General features: G+C 35.2%; 1 protein-coding gene across 3 annotated transcripts in view; it reads left to right on the forward strand.

The window, feature by feature from the left end:
- The window catches only part of SLCO1B3 (solute carrier organic anion transporter family member 1B3), a 207528-nt gene that overhangs the window by 131307 nt on the left and 48258 nt on the right, over positions 1-27963 (forward strand). The window contains exons 2-4 of one of the 3 annotated variants that reach the window (XM_078450053.2): positions 2953-3085; positions 3850-3924; positions 8792-8922. In XM_078450053.2, the coding sequence (XP_078306179.2) occupies positions 8836-8922 (87 nt within the window). In that variant the 5' untranslated portion in view covers positions 2953-3085; positions 3850-3924; positions 8792-8835. Of the gene's footprint in view, positions 1-2952; positions 3086-3849; positions 3925-8791; positions 8923-9925; positions 9995-27963 lie in introns of those variants that run through there. The other 2 variants (XM_078450055.2, XM_078450054.2) reach the window with 2 other exon arrangements.

Below are 27963 nucleotides of genomic sequence, written 5' to 3' on the forward strand. Positions count from 1 at the left end.
CACAGAAGGGAAGTAGCAAAGTAGAGCAAACTGAAAACCAGCCCATCTGGTATGGAGCAATATGGAGAATAGTGCAGCTCCCACTGATTACAGCAGCAGGAGAGGCAGTCTTCAGGAAAGCGCCAGGTTTAAGTTAGAGCAAGAGATGAACAACAGCAAGAAATTCAGAGAAGAGACTGAAGGTAAAGGGAATTCTATGTTTGATTAACCGTGAGTTCCAAAAGACTCAAGAAAAGGGTCTTAGTCAGACTTGGCAGAGCCATATGGGGATTAGAGAGGAGGTGATGAGACTGATCAGGAAATACCTTCCTTCTTATGGTGGTACCTATAATAACAAAGGTGATGGTCACAGTAAGAGTAATCATAATGACACAAGGGCTTTAGCATCAGTACATACAGAAATGTTGGGTTCTTTCCAGGAGTATACACCTACTGGAGCTGCCTCATGACCATTGCCAAGGGAAGTGGGGTAGACAGGTGGCAGCATGTTTGCTTTGAGCTTGAAGCCTTTCTCTCAAAGCATGCCTGAGAACTCGGGCAATAAAAATTGCCAGAAGAAACTGCTAGGCACATGTCTTAGAGATGTTATTTTTACTAATTTTATGTGAATTAATTGCTGTAAATATTTATAATACACAAACATCATACAATGAATCCTATTAGAAAGTAGATATTGAAGTATAATGTCAAGTACTGTGTAAAGCACTTTATACACATTATTTAATCCTTACTCCAAGTATTGTATTTTACAGATGAGGATATTGATGCTTAGAAATCTTAAATAACCTTAAGCTCATACTGCTAGCAAGTAGCAGAGACAAATTGGCATTGAAGTTTATCAGATTTCAAGGACTATGATATGCCATCAGAACTGTAATGATAATCTCTGAAACAAATATCACTAGAATATTTTTATAAAATTATACAATTCTCCTGACCCATGGATGTTAGCATTATATGGATCTTAAAGGAACTATTGTAACATCTTTCCTCTGACCACCTTGCTTCTCCACAAGTTGCACAAGCACGGTCTAATTAGTAATTAATCAGTCATACGGAAGGAAGAGCACAGAAGACGCTCTTTGACCTATGAAAACACTCCAGGATTTCACCAGAAGGCTTTAGTTTAGGGATTAGGACGGTTCTTAATTTGTACTATTTTACCTTCATTCCACCTTGGTAGAATGGAAATTTGAAGAGAGAATCACTACCGTAGAAGCCCCTAAACTTATTTCCACTCTGAATAATAGGGAAGTCCATAATGTCCTGAAAGTATTCTCTAGGTCTGCTCTAGTGGTTCTCAAAATCTAGAGATACATAAATATTAAATGAAGTGCTTATTTAAAAAAAAAAAAAAAAACTTTCGTAAATGGAATCAAAATTTCCTGTGGGGAGATTGTTGGGTGGAGGGGTGGGCCTGGACTACTATAGATTCTGACTCAACAGAGGGCTATCTGGAAAACCAGATCTTAATTTTCTTTGTCCCAGTTCTACATTTCTCAGTTCCCCTTACTTGGAAAATTGGGGGTCTCCCAACTCTTCTATCCCTCCACAATCTCTGGTTCCTCCTGTGATTCCAATGCTTCTAAAAATAAACATGGACAGAGCTAATGTATCAAATAACTGAGATACAGAATTTAAATACATATTGCTGCAGCTGTTCCAGTAATTGTCTTATAGAAGTGATTAAGGGGTAATGTTTTCATATATGCAGTCTCACATTGCTATATATGCATGTGTGTGTGTGCACGTATACACACAAGCATATATATACATATATATGTATATATACACATTTATATACATATATATGTATATATACACATATATACATATATACACATATATATGGTGTTCTCTAAGTAATAGCTATATATATATATGTGTGTGTGTGTGTGTGTATGTATGCAGTATTCATTGACACTGTATTAGAACTGTACCAAAGTATCAAGCAAAAGAGTATGTTTTATCTTAAATGCTAAAGGAACCAGTAGACACATTAAAAAACTGCCTTGAATTCTTTTCTAGTTCTAAATATCTTAGATAATCTATGTTTGTATTTTTAAAGAAAAAATATTATGCAACCAACTCAAGCAAATATAAGTTATTCTCAGAAATGAAGTTTAATAATTAAACTTTTACATAAAAATAATTTATAAATTCTGAGAAATTAATGTAATGTAGTGTAAAATCTGACATTTTTTTTCCTTTTCTGTAACACAAGTGCCTAGGTTAAGCTCTGATTGCCAAAGCATCCATTTCAAAGAGGCAGACACGTCAAAGAGGGCTATCTTAAATAAACAGCTGCCAGCCACAGAACAGATAAAGAGCCATCCCCCATCCTCCACCTTTGAGGCATCTTTGTTTTAGAGATCTTGGTTGATTTCAAAAACTGACCATTTAGGGTCACTTTTCTTTTACTTTTCCTGAGCTTTACATTTTCACTCTTATGTTTTAAATTCACCAATAAGAGTGATTTGGTAAAACCCTAGGCCTCAACCTTCACCCCCAGTAAAAGCAGAACCCCAGGCATTGCACTCTCTCTCTACCTATGACCTTGCTGTTTGCCCCCACGTGTGCTGTGTAAATCCCAGATCCTATAAGAAATAAACCTGTAGTTTTTCAAAGTTCCCTGATGCTTATTGCTGAGGAGCATCTTGAATAAAAGCAGAATCCCAGGCTTTGCGCTCTCTCCCTCTACCTATGACCTTGCTGTTTGCCCCCATGTGTGTTGTGTAAATCCCCAGTCCTATAAGAAATAAACCTGTATTTTTCCAAAGTTCCCTGATGGTTTATTGCTGAGAGGCATCTTGAAATCATAATAAAAACCACCCGAATGGGTCCAACCACAACATTGGAATTAATAGACTGAGATCACAAAATATATAACTTTTAAAATGTAGAAGTCTGGAGCAGGCTCTTAGAATAATTAATTTTCTTCTGTTTACTTAGGACAATGACCTAATAATATGGTTAATCATCACTGAACTGATAAAAAAAAAAAGCCAACTCACTATTTAAAGAGAGATTTTAACAACAGATAAAGGGATGGACTCCTTGCTACTGGTGTAGGATCTAAGTCCAGGTAAGAACCTTTGAGAACCTCTAATTTCAGTGTTTCTTCTATGTGAGAAACTGCCACAGATTTCAAGGGAAAAAAATGTTTTGATGAACATGATAAATATTACATGTTTTATGCTTTGTCTTCAGCACACTTATATTTAAGCCTATAAAATTTATTAAATATGACTTCTGGAGATAGATGAGCCTCCGGTTTCTATGCTCTGAAAGTTAAAATGTAGAAAATAAGACATTCATAATTTAAAAATAAATTTTGAAACCCTGTTACCATTACTTTCTAGATAAGTGAAACTTCAAGTTAAAAAAAATGGATCTCTGTTTACCTTCTCAAAATATACTACAAGGCATTTATTTTCACTGACTATATGGAATAATTAGATGTATTCCCTACTTTTTTTTATCCCATATTAACTGGATAATATAGGGTGGAGAGTTAGTTGGCAAACATAAAAAATGGGACATGTCTCAAAGTCACTTACCCACCTCTACGTTCCTATTTCAACTCATTTGACTCAAGGTGAGGACAAAGAAAGAAGTTTTCTAGATAATTTTGTCTCTGATCAAATGAGAAAAAAAATTTTCCCAGCATGGTTCCTGGCATAAACTAAGAATTCAATAAGTATTAGTTCCCTTCTCCAATTCAGGAAGGTGGCTACTCTTAATAGACCATTGTGACTGCAAAAGTGAGGTAGAAAATGAAGAAAATCCTTCATAAAAGGTCTAAAAAGTTAAATTTGTTTTCTCTTTTTTTCCTCCTTGGTTCCATAGGTACACAGTAGAGACTGGGTTGCCTGGCTTGCACTGCTTTTTTATGATCTCTCTAACAGTAAAAGCTTGACGCAGGTAAGGAGAGGCTAGTGAGATTCTGCCCGCCACTCCAGCCCAATCAAACGAGGCAGAACTGTGCTGTTCTGTTGAAGAAAGAATGGCAGTGCTGTGTCTGAATGCCTATGGTTCTGTCTTAGAAACATATTGTGTCCCCAAAGTGTATTTAAATGTCAATTGTTTGGGGCCCTGAGGGGAAAAAAAAAAGTGTCCAGAGTAAAGTAAGTTAAATTCTTCAATCAGGTTTAAAATGCCATGATGAAGTAAAAAGTGTGGTGGTAAGAGTCAAACCTAAATTGATACTCCAACTCCGTTATTACTTTGAGATTACCTATTACAATTCAGTCTTTCTCAGACATGAGGGGGGAAGTCCTACATTTCCCACTTTTTTGCTATTTTTTCTTGGTATCTAGGAGAGAGGTATGGAATTGTAATCTGTCTGAGAAAGTTGTAGAAATAACAGGGAAAAGTAATGACTGTGTTACAAGCTATAAGCAGCAGTGTGAGAAAGGTTTTTTTCAATTGGGAGTAACTGGGAAAATATCTAACAAGAGTGATTTGGGGCGGAATTACAATGAAAAGATGAGGAAGAACATTACAGGTTAAGAAGAAACAGGGCAGAGCGTTCTAGGGACACTTGGTTCCATATGGCTGTAGGTGCTAATGGATGTGTTGGGAAATGAGACTAAAAACAAGGGCTGGGTTTAGTTTGTAAAGAATCTCAAATAGGAAGTGCGAATTTTATTCTGTATGATACACAGGACCTCTGAAAGACTCTGAAGACAGATATGATAGAAATAAAATAAGAAATCATAATTTAATCAAATGCAATAAACAGGGCTAGACTGGTGATATAATGACCTTAAAGAATACTTGTTCACAGGGCTCCTGGGTGACTCAGTTGGTTAAGTGTCCAGCACTTGATTTTGGCTCAGGTCAGGATCTCAGGGTCATTGGGGAGTCTGCTTGAGATTCTCTCTGCCTCTCTTCCCCTCCCCTGCTCACTCGCTCTCTCTAAAAAAAATTCAAGAAAAAGAAAAAAGAAAAAGAATACTTGTTCAGTAGCCAAAAAACAAAGCACAACAAACAGAACTAAAGCTATAGGGTGTATATACACCTCAAATCATTCAAAGAGATTTTCAGTAATAGATTTAAGTGGAAAAAATGACTTCCTAACCATTTAAATTCTGGGGAAAGATACAGAAAAAGGTATTCATGAAAAATATAACAGGAAATTTATCAAAGGGCTGGTTATGACTTTGGGGTCCCTAACTACTGATTTCTTCCTCATTCTTCTCCACTTAGTAACTGAAAAGGTATAGGCATGTTGGGAACACATGCAAAAAAAGTGGAATAACTAGGATTTACTTAGATGTACATAGACATGGGTTTTTGCATTGATGCATATGTTTACATACACATGATAATATCTTCAGATATTTATCACTTCTACAGTTATACATTATCTATTAAATTGGCATTATATATATTCATTGTCTTTGTAATATAAGGACTCAATAAATCCTGATTGAATAAATTAATAAAATACATAGTTGATCCTCATTATTCATGGATTCAGTATTTGTAAAATTGCCTTCTCACTAAAATTTATTTGTAACCCCAAAATCAATACTAATGTTCTTTATGGTCATTCATAAACTTGTCCAGAGTGGCAAAAAATCTGAGTTGTCCAAAACACACGGTCCCAGCTGAGGTCAGACAAATGTGGCTCTGCCTTCTTTTTTTAGCTATCATGTTCTAAATAAGTGTTCTTTTCACAGTTTATTTAGAGCCATAATTTTTCACTTTTGTGCATTTTTTTGATGATTTTGCTGTTTAAACAGCTCCCAAGTATAGTGCTGAAGTGTGGGCCAGTGTTCCTAAGTGCAAGAAGGACGTGATGCACATGATGGAAAGAATATATGAGTTACATAGGCATCCCTCAGGCACGAGCAAGACAGTGCTATTGGCCACAAACTTAAAATTAATGGATCAACAATATACATTAAATAAGATATCTTTATTTTTTTATATGAAATTTATTGTCAAATTGGTTTCCATACAACACCCAGTGCTCATCCCAAAAGGTGCCCTCCTCAATACCCATCACCCACCCTGCCCTCCCTCCCACCCCCCATCAACCCTCAGTTTGTTCTCAGTTTTTAACAGTCTCTTATGCTTTGGCTCTCTCCCACTCTAACCTCTTTTTTTTTTTTTCTTCCCCTCCCCCATGGGTTTCTGTTACGTTTCTCAGGATCCACATAAGAGTGAAACCATATGGTATCTGTCTTTCTCTATATGGCTTATTTCACTTAGCATCACACTCTCCAATTCCATCCATGTTGCTACAAAAGGCCATATTTCATTCTTTCTCATTGCCACGTAGTATTCCATTGTGTATATAAACCACAATTTCTTTATCCATTCATCAATTGATGGACATTTAGGCTCTTTCCATAATTTGGCTATTGAGAGTGCTGCTATAAACATTGGGGTACAAGTGCCCCTATGCATCAGTACTCCTGTATCCCTTGGATAAATTCCTAGCAGTGCTACTTCTGGGTCATAGGGTAGGTCTATTTTTAATTTTCTGAGGAAGCTCCACACTGCTTTCCAGAGCAGCTGCACCAATTTGCATTCCCATCAACAGTGCAAGAGGGTTCCCGTTTCTCCACATCCTTGCCAGCATCTATAGTCTCCTGATTTGTTCATTTTGGCCACTCGGACTGGCGTGAGGTGATATCTGAGTGTGGTTTTGATTTGTATTTCCCTGATAAGGAGCGATGTTGAACATAAATAAGATATCTTTAAACAGAAGCACACATGAAACAGGGTTATAAATTGGTTGATGAAAATGATGTGGCCAGAGATACACGGACATCTAACCCTCTATTAGGAACAATGTTCAGGTCTTGCTGTTTGCGTCAACTTTATAGAACACAAGTACTGCAAATAATAAGAATCAACTGCACATATGACATATTTTAAATATGTTGTATAATTATAGCCCTATTAATTATCATATATCTATGCTTATGTGTGTTTCTATATATAAATATCTTAGATACATAAGTATGTATTATGCAGATATGTATAAACAAGAATACATTTTCACGAAGAATACAAGAATACATTACAGCGAAGAACTCACTGTTCCATATAAAAGAGCAAATCTAAGGAACAAGTTGACTCATTTTACTAGTCTTTAAAGTAGAGGCTTAATAAAATAAGTCAATCAGAGAAAGATACATACCATATGATTTTACTTATATGGAGAATTTAAGAAACAAAGCAAATGAGCAAAGAGAGAGAGAGAGAGAAACCCAGAAACAGATTTTTTAACTATAGAGAACAAACTGATGGTTACCAGAGGGGAGATAGGTGGGGGGAAATGGGTTAAATAGGTGATGGGGATTAAGAAGTATACTTATGACGAGCAGTGGGTGTTGTATGGAATTATTAAATCACTATGTATTACACCTGAAACTAATTATTACACTGTGCTGACTGGAATTTAAATAAAAACTCAAAAAATTAAAATTAAAATTAAAATAGAGGCTTAACAATTTACAAAATTATAATTTATCTTGCATTTTGACCTCAAAACTCATAAGAATTTATCTTACACATAAATAAAATGACATATTAAAAAAATTTTCTAGGGGAGCCTGGGTGGCTCAGTCGGTTGAGCGTCCGACTTCAGCTCAGGTCATGATCTCACGGTCTGTGAGTTCGAGCCCCGTGTGGGGCTCTGTGCTGACAGCTCAGAGCCTGGAGCCTGTTTCAGATTCTGTGTGTGTGTCTCTCTCTCTGACCCTCCCCCGTTCATGCTCTATCTCTCGCTGTCTCACAAATTAATCAACGTTAAAAAAATTTTTTTTAAATTTCTAGTATGAAATATTTAGACACTAAATGTTTATCAACATGTAACTAGATATATGATGGACAATAGGATAACTACAACCATAAAGAAACTGAAAAAAGTCATTTATTAATATAAAGTAGCATAAAAAGGTAGAGAGCAGTGTTGACGGTATGCCACCATTTGTGTTAAAAAAGGAAGCTATTATGTATTTAATTAAAAATGCATATCACATTTCTGGATAATATTCACTGATAACTGGTTAAATTAGTCCTCAGAATAAGAGACTGGATGTTGGGTAGACAAGGGCTACAGAAAGATTCTTTAATGTACGTCTTTTTGATGTTTTGTACTTTCAAATACATATATTTTACATACATGCAACTGCATACATTTTACCTTCAAAAGTAAATGAACAAAATAAAAATAAAGTAGGGTTGTGATAGTGGTAAGGTCAAGCATGGCCAGAGTCTCTCTGAGAGGTACTCTTTAACAAGTCCAAACTCGACCTGCATTTCATACCTGGTTCCTGAGGTATCTCTTCCATGAAACCTTCTTAGGTCACTCTAATTACAATTCCTTACATTATTTTTCTGTCTACCCATTTTGACTGTCTATGTACAAGGCACGGTTTGACCCTTTGTAAAACTATAAAGATGAATTAAATATATATTTGCCTACCTAAATTTTATAATGGAGATATGTGAAACATTTAAATTTTTCTTTCAGTACTTTAAATTTTTGATCTCATCTAGTATATGATCTATACTATTCATTTGTTGTTTCAAATTATTTTCAGAAATTTATCTTCCCAATCAAATTATAATCCCTGGAAATTAGGACTCTGTGTGTGCATGTGTTTCCCCCTTCCTTTGGTGTTTAGCATTTGCCTAGTGCTCCGGACATTGAAGACCCTGAATGAGTATTAGTTGGTTTATCTATTGATTAATGTCAGCCTTACAGCATATTTCTGAATTATATATTGTCAAAGTGAAATAAGTTATCCTTTTTCTCCCTGAATAGGTGGTCGTTTCAAACCAAGCATCAACCACAATTGAAAACACTCAATGATGGACCCAAATCAACTTTTGAAAAAGACAGCAGAGACAACACCTTCAGAGAAAAGGGAAACTAGATGCTGCAATGGATTCAAGGTAGAAAGAATTCCATGTTTCCAAATTAAAACAAGTGAAGGGGGAATTCTAAAAAAAAACAAACACAGCCAGTTTTTGAAAAGAATATTTCATTTCATTTAGCATTTTTAATGAGAGCATACACTAAAATATTAATAGAATGATCTATATCATGATTTAAATGAGTCTTTAAATCTGAAAAAAGGAATTTCTTAGTGATACTACCACTGGCTAAGAGTTTGTTAATGTTAAAAATTTAGAAGTCTTTTGATTTAGAAATCTTCTCTGGTACTTGATGGACCAAAAGATATTTATAGATGTCATTAAAATAAGTCACTATATAATGAATAATATATAAATATATTCTTAGAATTGACTTATAAGCAATGGATTATTTAGTCTTGTGAATCACTTTGTGGTCTTGACCTATTAATTTTTTTTTTCTTTTAGAGAAAGGCATTTTTCATTCTAATAATTTAAATAACAGAGTATGGTGGAAAAGAGATTTGTAGTAATAATCGAAAGACGTCCAAACACCTAGTTACTAACTACTAACTTAGGACAGCCATTTAATTTTTTCACATGCAAGTTAGTGAAAATAATAATCTTGTGTTTTGATTTTGTCTTGAAACTATGAGACATTAAATGGTAGACTGTATTGGGATTTTCATAGAATAAAGTACTCCCTGAGCACAGTGTTGAAGAAACAAAGATTGAAGAAAATTGAGAAGTTTGCCTAAATTCATCTAGCTTTTAAATCAAAAACCTTTAAACCCACGTCAAAGCCTTTAAACTCCTGTAGAGAAGTTTTGAAGAAATAAAAAAAAAGATAATAATAATCATGGCTGCCTTTTATCAATATTTTGAATTTTTTTTTGTTTTTTGTTTTTTTGTTTTTTTTTTTTTACTCACAGATGTAGTCTTAATTGCTGAATAAGGACTACAGAAGTCAGACTCAATTGCAATAATGTTATGTAAGGCCCCTTTTAAATTTGTCCAGAGAACATGTTTTGTTTGTTTTCAGATATCACTGATAAAGTCTGTTCTGATGAAATATTTGAACAGCAGTCACAGGTAAAAGGTAGTGGTAAATGTAAGTCTAAGGGTAATATGGTGTGCTGGGCTGTTTCTGCTTCTTTTTATTTATTTTTATTTTTATTTTTTAATATGAAATTTATTGTCAAATTGGTTTCCATACACCACCAGTGCTCATCCCAACAGGTGCCCTCCTCAATACCCATTACCCACCCTACTCTCCCTCCCACCCCCCATCAACCCTCGGTTTGTTCTTAGTATTTAAGAGTCTCTTATGGTTTGGCTCCCCCTTCTCTAACCTTTTTTTTGTTTGTTTGTTTTTCCCCTCCCCGATGATCTTCTGTTAAGTTTCTCAGTATCCACATAAGAGTGAAGACATATGGTATCTCTCTTTCTTTGTATGTCTTATTTCACTGAGCATAACACTCTCCAGTTCTATCCACATTGCTACAAAAGGCCATATTTCATTCTTTCTCATTGCCACATAGTACTCCATTGTGTATATAACCACAATTTCTTTATCCATTCATCAGTTGATGGACATTTAGTCTCTTTCTGTAATTTGGCTATTGTTGAAAGTGCTGCCATAAACATTGGGGTACAAGTGCCCCTATGCATCAGCACTCCTGTATCCCTTGGGTAAATTCCTAGCAGGGCTACTGCTGGGTCATAGGGTAGTTCTATTTTTAATTTTTTGAGGAACCTCCACACTGTTTTCCAGGGCGGCTGCACCAGTTTGAATTCCCACAAACAGCGCAAGAGAGTTCCCATTTCTCCACATCCTCTCCACCATCTATAGTCTCCTGATTTGTTCATTTTAGCCACTCTGACTGGTGTGAGGTGGTATCTGAGTGTGGTTTTGATTTGTATTTCCCTGATGAGAAGCTATGTTGAGCATCTTTTCATGTGCCTGTTGGCCATCCGGATGTCTTCTTTAGAGAACTGTCTATTCATGTTTTCTGCCCATTTCTTCACTAGATTATTTGTTTTTTGGGTGTGGAGTTTGGTGAGCTCTTTATAGATTTTGGATACTAGCCCTTTGTCCGATATGTCATTTGCAAAATCTTTTCCCATTCCGTTGGTTGCCTTTTAGTTTTGTTGATTATTTCCTTTGCAGTGCAGAAGCTTTTTATCTTGATGAGGTCCCAATAGTTCATTTTTGCTTTTAATTCCCTTGCCTTTGGGAATGTGTCAAGTAAGAAATTGCTACGGCTGAGGTCAGAGAGGTTTTTTCCTGCTTTCTCCTCTAGGGTTTTGATGGTTTCCTGTCTCACATTCAGGTCTTTTATCCATTTTGAGTTTATTTTTGTGAATGGTGTGAGAAAGTGGTCTAGTTTCATTCTTCTGCATGTTGCTGTCCAGTTCTCCCAGCACCATTTGTTAAAGTATGTTGAAAACTATAGAAAGCTTATGAAGGAAATTGAAGAAGATATAAAGAAATGGAAAAACATTCTATGCTCATGGATTGGAAGAATAAATATTGTTAAAATGTCAATACTACCCAAAGCTATCTATACATGCAATGCAATCCCAATCAAAATTGCACCAGCATTCTTCTCGAAGCTAGAACAAGCAATCCTAAAATTTGTATGGAACCACAAAAGACACCAAATAGCCAAAGTAATTTTGAAGAAGAAGACCAAAGCAGGAGGCATCACAATCCCAGGCTTTAGCCTCTTCTACAAAGCTGTAATCATCAAGAGAGCATGGTATTGGCACAAAAACAGACACATAGACCAATGGAATAGAATAGAGACTTCAGAATTAGACCCAGAAAAGTATGGCCAACTAATCTTTGACAAAGCAGGAAAGGATATCCAATGGAAAAAAAAAAAAAACAAAAACAATCTCTCTGCTTCTTTTTAACATTAAGGGTTACAGTAATTTCATTTGCATATGCATAGTAAAGTGACAACAATCTGGCTGAAACAATTAAAATTGCTAGAACAGTCCCTTGCAGCATATTTGGAGAGAAGCTAGAAGTTAGAAAGTTTGTGTGTATAATGTATATTAATTCCAGTCTAATAATCTAGACCAGAGAGCAATAACAATAGAAGTTAACATTTATTGAGCACATATTATATGCCAGACACTGTTCTAGTGTTATATTTCTTTTAGTAGGTTTATTCCTTACCAAAATTCCATCAGCCAGATGCTATTATCTCTCTTTTACAGATGAAAAAACTTAGATTCAGAGAGGGCAAATGAATACTTCTCAGTCCCAAAGCTGGTAAGTGGTGGAGCCACTGTCTGAATTTAGGCAGTCTGATTCCAAATCCCATGCTCCCAATTCTATTCCACATTTCTGAAGTAACTATAGCTTTCCATAATATTAGACCCCTTACGATGTTCTGGTAGGTAGGGATTTATAAGTAGGCTATTTAATCATCTTCCTCATTTTATATTTTCAAATAGTCACTTTCAGACCAAATATTTTCAGTATCAGGCAACCATAGGATTCTTACACTTGTTTATGTGCATGGGCACACACATTTACACATGTTATTATTGGCATGTATATACAAACTCAGAGATGTATAAAAGTGCAAATAGATAATAGGTTTTTAAAAATAAAAACAACATAATTTGATTCTTTCATCCCCCTTTTCCTCAATTTTTGGACTAAACCAACCACATCATGTATATTTTCATCATATATATATATATATATATATATATATATATATATATATATATATATATATTATTCATCTTTACACTTGATATTTCTGTGTTTCAGATTTCTTATACTTTTATGTTACAATAAAATTTCAAGACAAGAAAATAGTAATGTATCATCACCAAAACCCATATATAATAGGACAAAAGTAAAGGTCCCCCCTCTTTGCCTTCATTCCTACTCACCCTCCAAAAATAACCAGAATAACCATCCCTTATGTAATCATCAGTGGCATTCATATCCTGTGTTTCCTCTGACTCACTTTTCACATTAGACTTTAGCCTTATTAGCCTTTTTGCTATTTATCAAAAATGCTGAGCAAACTTCTGACTTGGAGAAGTTTGCACTTGTTTTCCCATCTGAACGTTCTATTTCCAGATACCTTGCTCCTTCATTTTATTCACATTTCTGTTTAAACATTACCTCATCCTTGACCATCCTGTATAAAATACCCTTAGTTATTCATGATACTTTGATAAGATTTATTTTTTTCAAAGCATTATCACCACCTGACACTGACACACAAACACACACATGTATATGTGTGTGTGCATACATATGTCCTTAATGGCTCAAAAAATAAATGTGTTAGAGTTCTCTCATAATCTTAAAGTCCTGACGTTCAGAAGTCTGAAATGAGTCACAATGTACTAAAATCAAGGTGTTAGCAGGGCTGTGTTCCTTTCTGGAGTCTCTAGGGGGAAAAGCCATTTCCTTGCCTTTTCCAGCTTCTAGAGGCTGCCCAAAGTTTGTGGCTAGGCTCTCTTTCATTTGGAAAGCTCATGGCCAGTCAAGTAATTCTCACACTGCATCACGTGAACACTGACTGTTAGGCCTCCCTCTTCCACATTTAAAAGACCCTTGTGATCCCATTGGGTTAACCAGGATAATTTAGGTTAATCTCTTTTAGGTCATCTGATTAACAAGTTTAATTACATTTGCAACCTTAATACCATGTTACATAATATATTCATAGATAGGCAGAATAACAGCCCTCAAAGAAAGATGTCTAGGTTCTAATCTCCAAAACTTGTGAAAAAAAATATATAGTTTGTGTATGTACTTATTTATTTATATTTCTATGTGTGTGTGTGTGTGTGTGTGTATGCACTGTTTGTATATTATATATGTTTAATATACTTATATATTTAATATATTTATATATTTAGCTTTGGTACATTGTATGTTTCTAGTAATTTATTCATATCCTTTAAGTTACCCAGTTTGTTGGTGTATACGTTTTCATATTAGTTTCTAATGATCCTTTTTATTTCTATGGCATCAATTATAATGTATTTTTTTATCATTTCTGATTTTAATTATTTGAGTGTGCTTTTTTCCTTAATCTAAGGGTTTGTCAATTTTTTACTCTTTTAAAATAACCAACTTACCGATTTTTCCTATGGTTTTCTTATGTTATTTATTATTTCTGTTCTACCTTTTGTTATTTCCATCCTTCTGCTAACTTTGGTCTTAGTTTGTTCTTTTTCTAGCTCATTGACATGTGAAGTTAGATGGTTTATTTGAGGTCTTTCCTCCTTCTTTTAACTTGGGTGCTTATCACTATGAACGTCTCTCAATACTACTTTTGCTGCATTCCATAATTTTTGGTACATTGTGTTTTCATTTTTGTTTGTTTTGAGGTATTTTCAATTTTTTGTTTGAATTCTTCTTTGACCCATTTTTATTTGAGAACGTGTTGTTGAATTTCACATATTTGTGAATTTTCCAATTTCCTTTCTGCTGTCGATTTCTAGCTTTATTCTATTGTGGGGGGAAAAGATACTCTATATGTTTTCAATCTTTAATTTGTTAAGGATTTTTATGACCTAACATGTGATATATCTTGGAAAAAGATATGTGTACACTTAACACAAATGTATATTTTGTTGTTGTTAGGTAGAATGTCCTATATATGTTGTTCAGGTTCATTTGGTTTATAGTATCATTCAAGTTCTCTATTTCTTTACTGATCTTCTATCCAGATGTTCTATCCATTATCTAAAATGAGGTATTAAAGGCTCCTACTATTACTGTATTGCCATATATTTTCCTGCTGTATTGTACATATTTCTGTTCTGTTTTGTCAATGTTTGCTTTATATATTTAGGCATTCTGATGTTGGAGATATATATATATATATATATATATATATATATATATATATATGTGTGTGTGTGTGTGTGTGTATTATATATAATATATAATATTATATATATATATATATATATATATATATATATATATATATATATTATGTCTTCCTGGTCATTTGACACCTTTATCATTATATAATGTCTTTTTGTGCTTCTTGTGACATTTTTATTTAAATTCTATTTTGCCTGACATCAGTGCAACCATTCCTGTTCTCCTTTGGTTACCAATTGTGTGAAATCGCTTCTTCCATCACTTCACTTTCAGCCTATATGTGTCCTTAAATCTAAAGTGAGTTTCTTGTAAACAGGGCAGAGTGGAGTCTTGTTTCTCTTTTTTATACATTCAGCCACTTTATGTCTTTTGTTTGGGGAGTTTAATCCATTTACATTTAAAGTAATTATTGATAGAAATGATTTACTATTGCTAAAGTATTGTTTTCTGTTAGTCTTATACAAGTATACGTCAGAGATATTTAGGCTTTGGTTCCAGACCACCCCAATAAAGCAACAATCACAGTAAAGGGAGCCAAGTGATTTTTTTGGTTTCTTAGTGCACACAATTTAGGTTTACACTACAATGTAGTTTAAGTGTGCAATAGCGTTATGTCAAAAAAACACAACAATAATGTACATACCTTAACTAAAAAAATACTTTATTGCTAAAAAATGTTAACCAGAAATTTATAATCTTTTTGCTGGTGGAGGGTCTTGCCCCAAAGTTCATGGCTGTTGAAAGATCAGGGTGGTAGTTACTAAAGGTTGGGACAGCTATGGCAATTCCTTTTTTAAAAATGCTCATTTATTTATTTTGGGAGAGAGAGAGAGAGAAAGTGACTGAGAGAGAATGAGCAGGGGGAGGGGCAGGGAAAGAGGGGCGGTGGGGAGAGAGAATCCCAACCAGGCTCTGTGCTGACAGCCCCAGTAGGGTTCGAACTCACGAACTGTGGGATCATGACCTGAGCTGAAATCAAGAGTCAGATGCTTAACTGAGTGAGCCACCCAGGTGCCCCGTGCTGTGGCAACTTCTTAAAATAAGACACAGCAAAGTTTGCTACATTGATTGACTCTTCCTTTTGCATTTTCTCTGCAGCATGAAATGTTGTTTGATAGCATTTCACCCACAGTAGAACTTATTTTAGAATCGGAGTTAATCCTCTCAAACCCTATTCCTGCTTTATCAGCTAAGTTGATGTAATATTCTAAATTGTTCATTGTCATTTCAACAATCTTCATAGCATCTTCACCAGGAGTAGATTCCATCTAAAGAAACTAACTTTCTTTGTTTATCCACAAGAAGCAACTCCTCTTCCATTAAAGTTTGATCAGGAGATTACAACAATTCAGTCAAACCTTCAGGCTCCACTTCCAAGTCCAGTTCTCTTGCTATTTCTACTACATCTGCAATTACTTTCTCCTGAAGTCTTAAACCCTCAAAGTCATCCAAGATGGTTGAAATCAACTTTATCTATACTCCTGTTAATATTGATATTTTGACTCCTTCCCATGAATCATGAGTATTTCTAATGGCATCAGAATGGTGAATCCTTTCCAGAGGTTTTCAATTAACTTTGCCTAGATCCATCAAAAGAATGACTATCTATAGCTGCTCTAGCCTTATGAAATGTATTTGGTAAATAGTAAGACTTGAAAGTAGAAATTACTCCTTGATCCATGGGCTGCAGAATGGATGCTGTGTTAACAGGCTTGAAACAACGTTACAATAATAATATCAAAGGTCACTGATCACAGATCACCTTATTAAATATAATAATAATGAAAAAAAGTTTGAAATATTGCAAGAATTATCCAAATGTGACACAGAAACATGAAGTGAGAAAATGCTGATGGAAAAATGATGCTAATAAACTTGCTTGCCACAAACCTTCCATTTGTAAAATGCACAACATCTGCAAAGCACAATGAAGTGAAAGCTCAATATAATGAGGTATGCCTATAGTTCTTTTATCTGTTTTTTTTCAGTCTTGTCTTTCCTTGTGTTTTGTTATTTTTTAAAATTGATATGCTTTGATTCCTTTCTCTCTCTCTCTTTTTTAAAAGTTCATTTGTTTTGAGAGCATGCACAAGTGGGGGAGGGTCAAAGAGAAAGGGAAAGAGGGAGAATCTTCCACACTAGCAGTGCAGAACCCAACATGGGTCTCAAACCCAAGAACCGTGAGATCGTGACCTGAGCTGAAATCGGGAGTAGGACACTTAATCGACTGAGCCACCCAGGTGCCCCTCTCTTTTTCTTTTGTGTAAATTCTATAGGAAGTGTGTGTGTGTGTGTGTGTGTGTGTGTGTGTGTGGTTAAATTGGTGTTTACATAAAATAGTTATACCATTATGTTAAACTGATAACAACTTATGTTTAATAGCACACAAAAACTCAACATTTTAACTCCCTCACCTACTTTATGCTATTGTTGTCACATTTTGCATCTATTTATATTGTGTACCTTTTAAATATTTTAGTTACAGTTATTTAAAAATATTTTTGTCTCTTAACTTCTATATTAGAATTATCAGTGAATTTATTCACCACTATTATAGTAATATGGTGTTCTGTATTTGTTAATGTACATACCTTACTGACAGTTTCATATTTTCTTATGCTATCCTGTTGCTACTTCGCATAATTTAATTTCAACTAAAAGAATTCTCTTGAGCATTTCTTGTAAGGGAGGTCTAGTCTTGATAAACTCCTTCAGTTTTTGTCTGGGAAAGTCTTTATCTCTCCTGCACTTTTGAAGGACAGTTTTGCCAGGTATAGTATTCTTAGTTGGCAGGGTTTTTTTTTTTTCTTTCTGCACTTTAAACATTTTGTCCCATTCCCGCTGGCCTTCAAGGTCCTCATAAAATCTGGTATTCATCTTTTTGGGGTTCCCTTGTATGTAACAAGTTGCTTTTCTCTTGATTCTTTAAAAATTCTCTCTTTACTTTTGACTTTTGACAACTTGATTATCATGTGTCTTGGTGTGAATTTCTTTGAAATTAACTTATTTGTGTTTTTTGGCCTTCCTAAATCTGGATGTTGTGTCCTTCCCCAGTTTGGGAAGTTTTTTATTATTTCTTTGAATAAGCTTTCTGGTCTTTTTTCTCTCTCTTCTCCTTCTGAGGCTTTCATACATGTATATTGTTCTGCTTGATGGTGCCCTCTAAGTCTCTTAAGCTTTCTTTGCTCCTTTTCATTCTTTTCTATTTTTATTATTCGGACTGAATTGCTTCCAAAGACCTATCTTCAAGTTTGCTGATCCTTTCTTCTGCTTGATCTAGTCTTATACTGAATCCTTGTCATGAATATTTTAGTTTGGTTAGTGTATTCTTCAGCTTTATGATTTCTGTTTGACATTTTATTATAGTTTCTATCTCCAAGAATGTTGAAATTCTCACTTTGCTCATACATTGTTTTCTTGACCTCAGTGAGCATCTTCATGAGTCATTTGCATTCACTGTCATTAAATGATCAAACTCTATTTCATTTTGGTCAGTTTCTGGAGATTTATCTTGCTCCTTTGTTTGGAACATTTTTGCTGGATTCTTCATTTTCATTGATTCTCTGTGTTGACTGTATATTAGACAAAGCAGTCATATCTCCTAGTCTTCACATACTGGCTTCACAAAGATAAGACCCCCACTAATAAGCTCAGCCAGTTTCTGGGGTCCTCTACCAATTTTACCTTTGAGAAGCTGAGAACTGGGGATTTGTTCTTACATGTTTACACTGTGCTGAGCAGGGAAGAGGATCTATTGTGTCTACCAGTCCTTACTGCTATCTCTGTTCTCCCCCACAGTGGCTAGACTATTCTGGATCTATCAGAGCTCTAAGACTGGTAACACAGAAGCCAGTCCTCTAGAAAAAAAAACCCTTGGAAAAAAATGGAATGCTGAATGTATAAGTCAACTTTCTTCCTCCCCTGGGAGAGGCTCGGGGCTAGGGATCTCATCCTGATCATATGGTGCTATGTCAGTGCAGGGACTCTGGTGAGAAGGTATCCTAAATTTCCCAACCAGCTTCTGTGAATCTGGTTTCACATTCTCCATGTGTGCAGAAGCTGTTCAATTTGTTTCTGGATTTCTCACAAAGGGAATTTTTCTGTGAAAATCTACTTCACTATCTTGCTGATGTACCCCCTTATTGATTTTTGTTTATATGTTTGGGAGCTATGAAGTACATTATTTTTTAACTGTTTCTCCTCCTCACTCCTCCTTCTCCTTCTTTTCCTCCTTCTCCTCCTCCTCCTCATCATCATTCTTTTTTCTATTTAGAGAGAGCATAAGCAAGGGAGAGGGGCAGAGAGAGAGAGAGAGAGAGAGAGAGAGAGAGAGGATCTTAAGCAGGTATTATGCTCAGCGTGGAGCCCAACAGGGGGCTTGATCCCATGACCTTGGGATCATGACCTGAGCTCAAACCAAGAGTCAGATGCTCAACTGACTGAGCCAGCCAGGCACCCCTTAACTGTTTTATCTTCTAAGTAGATATATACCTATATCAATATATAGAAACCTCCTCTATCCCTGATAATGTTTCTTTAAGTCTACTTTGGCTAATATTATTATGGCTAAGAGAGTTTTTATTTAGTAACTGTGCCTTCTCTCTCTTTACTATGATCGGAATTTCCTCATGATTTAGGGGCATCTTTTATAAAAAGGGTACAGTTGGATATTGTTTTTAAAAAGCAAAACTAAAATATTTGTGTCCATTTACATGTATTGTATATGTTGATATATTTGGAATGTTTATATTAGCTTATTATACCAATTTATCCTAATTTATATGCTCCTTTTAATGTTTTCTTATACTTTTTAATTGATATATTATCTTTTTCCATAACAATGCAAACCCAAAGGTATGTTCCCTATCCTTTGATGTGTCTTCTTATCCTCTATCATACTGATACTCTTTGGATCTTAAATCTAAAATTTTAATTTTTAGATATCATAACTATTTTTCCTCCTTTCCTATTTTTGGTCTTATTTTTCTAAATACAATAACAAAATTTACCATGTAAATTTATCCACCTTATTTTACAAATTCATGCATCATCTCCTGGTTCTGGTTCTCCTTTTATTTAAGGAAATCTTCCCAAATTTTTTTCTTTTTTATAATGTTTATTTATTTTTGAAAGAGAGACAGAGTGAATGGGGGAGGGAGAGAGAGAGAGAGGCATAGAATCGGAAGCAGGCTTCAAGCTCTGAGCTGTCAGCACAGAACCTGATGTGGGGCTCAAACTCATGAACTCTGAGATCATGACCTGAGTTGAAGTTGATGCTTAACTAACCAACCCACCCAGGCACCTCTTTCCATACTGTTTCCAATGTGGGTCTGTATGTACCAAATGTTTTGAAAACTTATATGCTTAAGAACATATATCTTTATAGTTGATTGGCCATTTGGACAAATGTAAAATTCTAGGTTCAGTGTTCTTTTATTCCAGTACTTAAAAAATATTATTCTTTGCATCTGTTTTGTGGTTTTGGGTTTTTTTATTTGTTTATTTGTTTTTATACCCACTCTTGCTATTTAAAAGCGATGTGCTATCTCTCCTGGAAGACGTCAAATTTTTCTTTACTGTTAATATTCTTAAATTTCAATCCACTGTGCCTAGTTTTCTCATATACATGCATGGGTTCTTCCTTATCACCCTTTTTGGATATTCTATTGTCCCTTTCAACCTAAAGTTTTTCATCTTTGCTGAATATTGGTAAAGTTAAATTGTTTCTTTAAATATCCCTCCTCTCCTCTGTATTCCTTTTCCCTTTTAAGGCATTTATTATTTAGTTAATTTCTTTATGAAAGAGATCCTCAATTTGGTTTTCCAAATCATCCTTTCTTATTTTTATCTCAAATATTATTTTTAAAGTATTATACTTTCCATATATCATCTTTTCCACTTATTCTTTTTGTTATTTTATTTTGCCTTCATTTTGCTAATATTTTTCCTCATCCATTTTGTGTATTTATTATGCTTGCTTTAAACTCCTTTGACGTATCTTCTAAAAACATCTACTACTTATGTCTACATCCCAGGTATTTTTTTTTTCTTTTCTTACTTTTGAAGAGATTTATCTTCCTTACATTCTCACTATTTTGTCCTAAGGTCATATGTCTCTGGTTTTGATGGTTACCCTTTTTAAATTATTTTTTTCTTTTAATTTTATAATGTTCATTTATTCATTTTGAGAGAGAGAGAGAGACAGCATGAGCAGGAGAGGGGCAGAAGGAAGGGGCGTGGCAAAGAGAGAGGGAGAGAGAACATATCAAGCAGGCTCCTTGCTGTCAGCACAGAGTCCAATATGGGGCTTGATCTTACAAACAGCGAGATGATGACCTGAGCCAAAATCAAGAGTCGATTGCTTAACCAACTGAGCCACCCAAGGGTCCTGGTGATTACCTCTTTTTGATAATGCAACAGCAGGGAGACTAAACAACAGACCCTTGCTGATGTCAACCCCAACAGCTCAAGAAGAAGGGAGGGAGATAAACCTTAGGGTGAAGAACAGTAGTCACTAGTAAACACATGTCACTTTACTTTTCCAAATTCCTCTGACAATGCTCTTTCAGTCTTCTAAGAAGAAACTGGTCTAGGAATTTTGAGGGAGATATCCACGGAAGAAAATACCTGAGATTAGTCAGGCTTACCTCCTTTGCTTAGCTCCTCTGTTGGTCAGGACTTTTGAGAGACCCTGATTTTACTGTGGGGGGCACTTACTACTGAGGTATGGTCAATAATTACCATTCCCTGCATTGAGGTGGAAGACATTGACTTCCAAGGCTGCCCTGGGTCATACAACTATATTGAATGCAGCCAAAAAAAATGTAATCGCTGTGTATTATATAATAGGTTGAGTAATTGCTGAGCAGGGAAACTAAGATCAAGACCAAGTCCAAAGTACAAAAGTGAAGTTGAAGATAAACTTGCGAAGATTTCAGAGCAGAGGCCTTTAGTTGCTAGGAGGTTTCTCTTAATTCTTTTTAAAGGGAAGTGCCAGTAAATGATTAAGGAATTATGTCAAAGTCTGCCATTTTGAAACTCTAGTACATATTAAAACATTAAAACATTAAAGACATAATTTATGACACTTTTTTTGAAGTTCACCTTTTAATAAAGCATTTTAAAATTTGTAAGCAATTAAAGGTAATCACATAATCAATGCCAAGATAGCACAAAAAGCTAGGGATTATGACAGTGAATACATAAAACTGACTGAAATGAATTGAGTAAGAAAGATGGAAATGCACGGAAATAAAAATGACAATCTGTAAGGCACCTGGGTGGCTCAGCTGGTTAAGCATCTGATTCTTGATTTCAGCTCAGGTTATGATCTCATGGTTCCTAGGATTGAGCCCCGAGTTAGGCTCTGCACTGACAGCACAGAGCCAGCTTGGAATTCTCTCTCACCCTTTTGCTCTGCTTTTCTCTCACTTACATGCTTTCTCTCTCTCAAAATAAATAAATGAACTTAAAAAATATTTTAGGGGCATCTGAGTAGCTCAGTCAGTTAAGTGGCTGACTCTTGATTTTGGCTCAGGTCATCTACTCATGGTTTGTGAGACTGAGCCCCACACTGGGCTCTGAGATGACAGCACGGAACCTGCTTGGTATTCTCTCTTTCCCCCTCTCTCTGCCTCTTCCCCACTCACATGCTCTCCCTCCCTCTCTCGCTCTCTCCCTCTCTCTCTCTCTTCCTCTCTCTCTCAAAATAAATAAATAAATTTAAAAAGTTTTTTTAAATGACAAACTGTAAAAACTGCAAGTGGAATTAACTGTAAGATGTTTATTTAGCCAAAGTGACTGCTAATGAGAATATAGTTGCTCACAACTAGTTAGTAATAGACAAAAAGGAAATTTCAAAAAATTAAAAAGTCTCAGTATGTTAAAATTATATAAAGCAATATTAAATAAAAGAAATGTAGATTTAAAAAGACAAAGACCAGGGCACCTGGGTGGCTCTCAGTCGGTTAAGCATCCAACTTCGGCTCAGGTCATGATCTAATGGTCTGTGAGTTCGAGCCCCGCATCGGGCTCTGTGCTGACAGCTCAGAGCCTGCAGCCAGCTTCAGATCCTGTGTCTCCCTCTCTCTCTGACCCTCCCTCATTCATGCTCTGTCTCTCTCTGTCTCAAAAATAAATAAACATGAAAAAAATAAAAAAAAAATAAGACACAGACCTTTTTTTTTTTTTAAAGCATAAGGTTGATACTTAATACTGCTTAAATCTTTAGGTATGGGATGCACTGCCCAATTTATGCATCAGACAAGTGCTTTATAATTTTTTGGTCTATAATATACATCTTTCTAACTCAGTTATAGTATATCTTATAGAGCTTGTAGGCAGGGTCTTGACAGTCAACACTATTCCTATTCTTCTCCCACTGCCAAGAACAATTAATATAAACAGAGAGTGTGAATGGAGCGAAGTTTCAGAAACAGGTCTTATATTCATAAATAGAGAAAAAGGATAAATCAATAAAGGGCTTCCAAATTTCATACATGTTTGGTGTACTGACAAACGTTCACAAACATTTCCATGAATTCAGGAACATAATTTCCTTTCAAACTGAGAGTACTTCTATGAAATAAGTTAAAAGTTATATATTATTCTTGTATGTATGAGGCAACTGAAGTTCAGTGTAACATTTCCATCTTTGTTAGGTTATTAAGTGGGAAAAGGGGCATCTGGATCTAGACTTTGTCATTGCAAAGTAGATTTTGTTTTCTTGCATCACATGCACACCAAGTCCATGGATAGTTTTCTTCTTTTGCCAATAAGAAAACAATGCAAAGAGAAAGAGGTATAAGGAAAAAGAAGGGGGAAAATATGAGATATAGAATCCAGATATGAAATAAAATGAGGTGAAGAGAGAAAGAATGTATCTGAAGCCTAATTTTTCTGAAACACATCAGTATATTGTCCTCGAATCCTAATTGGATTAGTGTATTAAATTTATAATATTTACATTCAATTCTAAATTAAATTAAAACTTATGGAAGTTGAGAGCTAACAACAAAGACGTTCACAAAGCATTCTAACTAGAAATTCTTTTGCACAGCATGAAGATGAGAGAAAAATAAATTTATTTCACTAAAGCAAATAGCATAATAATTTTACATTATAAATATTTTTGAATTAAGATTAATTTAAAAGCTGTATACCTTGACCTTAAAAGGCAGGAAAAACATTAGATGTAGTTTTCAAGAGGTAACTAAAAACAAAAAAAATCAAATAATAATTTGTAGATTTCAACCATGAAAATTTTGGTTTTCAGTAAAACATGCTAAGAGTGCCTTATATCACCGTATTAACATGGAAAATAAACAAGTTTTGAAACATAAGAAATCTAAGAATAAAAATGAAAACATTGAAGGATTAAATTTCAACAAAGATTTAATGAGTGTATACAATCACCCTATTTTCCAATTTTCCACCCCTCCCCCCACCATCCCACCACCTACCTTCTCTGGATCTCTTTATAAGAATCTCCCCCTAACTTTTAGGTGACTGTGGTTAAACTAAACTCTTCTTTCTCATTCTTCAGATTAAAAGGACTATAGGTTTTCAAAAAGAGTTTTAGCTTTGAGGTACTGTGACCTCACCTCAAAGCCATAAGAATGAGAAACTAACCTTAACCATTTTCTTCTTCTAAGTATCATCTCCCATCCAGAATCTGACTGCTTTTGTTTGCCCTCCCCTTTGTTCCTCCAGGTGATTTTGTTTTCCCCTTTGACTTTATAATTGTTATTTGTTGGAGGATTAGGTTAGTGGGAATTTACTGAGGTCTTTTAGAAATGGAAATGGTTATACATATTTAAAAATCACCCTGGCTGCAGTGTGAAAAGAATAACAATGAGGAATGAGAAATACTGCTTAGAAAAGGTGGTAATCTGGGTGAAAGATGATGGTCATTTAAGTAGAAATATAAAGTGAAGTATGTTGAAAAGAGATATTTATAAGGTTACGTTTTTAGCTTTGGGATATTGATTGGAGGTAATCAATAAGAGAGTAGCTCTGGCCTGGGCAGCAGGTTGAATGTGGTGATCCAGGAAAAGGAGGTGAAAAATGAGGAAGAAGACAGTGAGATCTGTGCATAACAATGAAGAGCCTGAATGGAGTTCAAATGTAGGCACTTTGGAAAAGCAATCTAAAACTCAGCAAAAGCAATCTTGGCTCAAGATATAGATTTGGTAATCATCAGCATCTAGGTGGTAACAAAAACAATGGCAATTGTGGAGCTTTCCTAGAGAGAGTATGTGGAGTTAAAAAAAAAAGAGAGAGCCTGAAACAAAACCCTGAAAAAACAAATTGAAAAGTGAGAATAATATAGCCTGCTAAGGATACTTGAGAAGTGATGCAAAAAATAAGATTTGATTTATGCAAATGTAAACAACTCTCACTTTGTAGTGGAAAGGACAGGAATATTTTTAAAAAGGGTATGAGATTTTTTAATGGAATTGATGAAGTTTTGGGGTGATGGTGGGTGGGGTGGTCTGGAGCCCAGAGACAAGAAAGAATTCTTGAAGACATCTTTGGTGCAAAAAGGTCATTTTATTAAAACATGGGAAAAGGCCCTGTGGGCAAGAAGAACTGCGCTGGGGTAGTGACAGGTAACTCATTATATACCCTCAGTTTGGGAGGGGGTTAGGGGTAAAGTAAGTCTCTAAGATATTTTGGAAGCAAGGTTTCCAGGACCTTGAGGGGCTAGGTGTTGCTAGGAAAATGCCATTTATTACCTTTTAATAAAACGTCAATCATGAGACCCTTCAGATGTATATCAGGGGGTCGTAAGTTTGGAGTATGATTGCCAGCACATACCTTGGGACAGTAGAGATACAGGAAGTAGACTTACAAGATACTCAAGGTTGGGATAATGTTAAACTAAGATTCTCTTTTGCCCCTACCAAAGTGTCATCCTTGAAGCAGCTGAGATCCTAGAGGGAGGTCATTCTGAGGGTTTCAAGGACTTGTCATTGGGTTATAGGCAGTAAGGGAATTTAATCTTTTCATTTTTCTTAGTTTTCCACATTACTATGGCAAGCACTTAAACCCCTTTCCTTTGTTTTTGGGTAGCCAGAAGTGTCCGAGGAATATCACACACATTCCACCTGGGGGAGGGTGGTAATGTTAGCCTATGTTTTGCCCTCAGCTTGCCGCAGCGTCCCTCATCAGAATAAACTTGAAAATGGATTATATAGCTATTCCCTAGTAAATCTGCAAAGGACCTCCAGACAAAACTCTCTCTTGAGCCCCAAACCTGCCAGATGTGTCTACTTGATGTATGTTTATTTTTAGGAATCTCAAACTTGATTTGTGACTTCATTGTTTTTAACCCCAAAACCTCTCTTTTTCTCATCCCAAATAGCAATAATAGTTATTTGCTCATAACTATTGCTCATAACATACAGTTATCCAAACTAGAAACCTAGAAAACAAGATCAGAAAACTCATTTTCTATTATTCCCACATCTTATTGATTCTTCTCTTAAACTCCAAAGTGTCTGTGATTTTTTGTTTCCTTCTTTCCAGCTCATCTTTATTTTCTGAAATCAGCTTTCAAATAAATTTGTCGTAAGTACATATTCCACAGGGATATCAGAATTGGCCCTCTAAAATTTGATCTCCTTATGTTACATTTAAAAATACAATTTCATCTCCCAGTGTCTGTGTATTTCTATTTTTATGTTCCACCTAACCGATATTCTTTTTGTTTTTCAAATGATCTGTGTTCTTCCACTGCTCAGATTTTTCATGTGTTTCCTTTTTTGTTTTAAATGTGTTTCTTCTTCAATTTATAAGTTACTATTATCTCTTTTTAAAAAAATTAATGTTTGTTTATTTTTGAGAAAGAGAGAGAGCATGAGCAGGGGAGGGGCAGAAAGAGAGGGAGACACAGAATCTGAAGCAGACTCCAGACTCTGAGCTGTCAGCACAGAGCTCAATGCGGGGCTTATACCCATGAACTGCGAGATCATCACCTGAGCTGAAGTCCTACATTTAACTGACTGAACGACCCAGGCACCCCAGTTTCTATTATCTCTTAAAGACTTAGTTCACATGTCACCACACCTATAGAAACTTTAACCATTATAGACAGAATTAATCATCTTTTCTATGTATTCATAACATTATAAATTTATAGTACTCATTACATTATTATGCTGGAATTATTTATTGTTTTTGTCCCAGGAAATTACTACTTCATTTGGGACATTGATTTCATCTAGTTTTTTCTGCCCTTCTTACTCTGCACCTGTCTCAACTCCAAGATGTAGCAGAGTAATTGCTGTATTGGAGTTGCTCAATAAATGCTAAGTAAATGAATTGAGGTTCAGATGAGTTAGCAGAGTTAATCTTGGCTGTACTTGTAACCAATTGGAAACTTGGAACTGTCTTCATACTTCAGTTCCAGAACTCTTGCCAAAAAGCTAAAGGACTGACTTGCCATGATTGCAGGTAAATATCAACTTGATCTCTTATCTGCATGCCAGTTGTCTCTTTTTATCTGTGATACTTTAAATTCTATTTGATAATTGTGAACATTTATATCTCTATTTTGAAATCTTTCAATCTTAAATTCTCTACCTAATGGCACAGGTGTTTATATGTTTTTCACTCAAGATTTCAGCTTTCTTATTCCTTTTGATTTTTTTTTTTAAGTTCTAAGAAAATCATCATGTCATTCTTTCTCTGAACCTCAGTTCTGTGTTAGGAATAGGGTTAAAAATGCCCATCTTATAGGGTTATAGATTAAAAGAAAACCCAATTTGGGGCAACTGGGTGGCTCAGTTAAATGTCCAATTTTGGCTCAGGTCATCATCTCACCATTCATGAATTCAAGCCCTGTATCAAGCTCTGTGCAAACAGCTCAAAGCCTGGAGCCTACTTTGGATTTTGTGTCTCCCTGTCTCTCTGCCCCTCCCCTGTTTATGCTCTCTCACTCGCTCTCGCTCTCGCTCTGTCAAAAATAAATAAACATTAAAAAAATTTTAAAGCTCATTTATAAATCTATCTATATTAATTCATTTCATATCCTTCTAAAATCCCAGCTCGTTGGAGAGATTCTATGATGGCTATGTATTTCCATCTATTACCTTTTTCTTATTTGTAAAAGTAATTTAGAATTATACTGTGAGATTTTTACTTTTTTAGGTCCCTCTCTTATCTTGAGCTAATTTTCCTTTTAAGATTGGAGACAT

The sequence above is a fragment of the Panthera onca genome, chromosome B4, assembly GCF_046562875.1.
Source record: "Panthera onca isolate mPanOnc1 chromosome B4, mPanOnc1 haplotype 2, whole genome shotgun sequence".
Lineage (NCBI taxonomy): Eukaryota > Metazoa > Chordata > Mammalia > Carnivora > Felidae > Panthera > Panthera onca.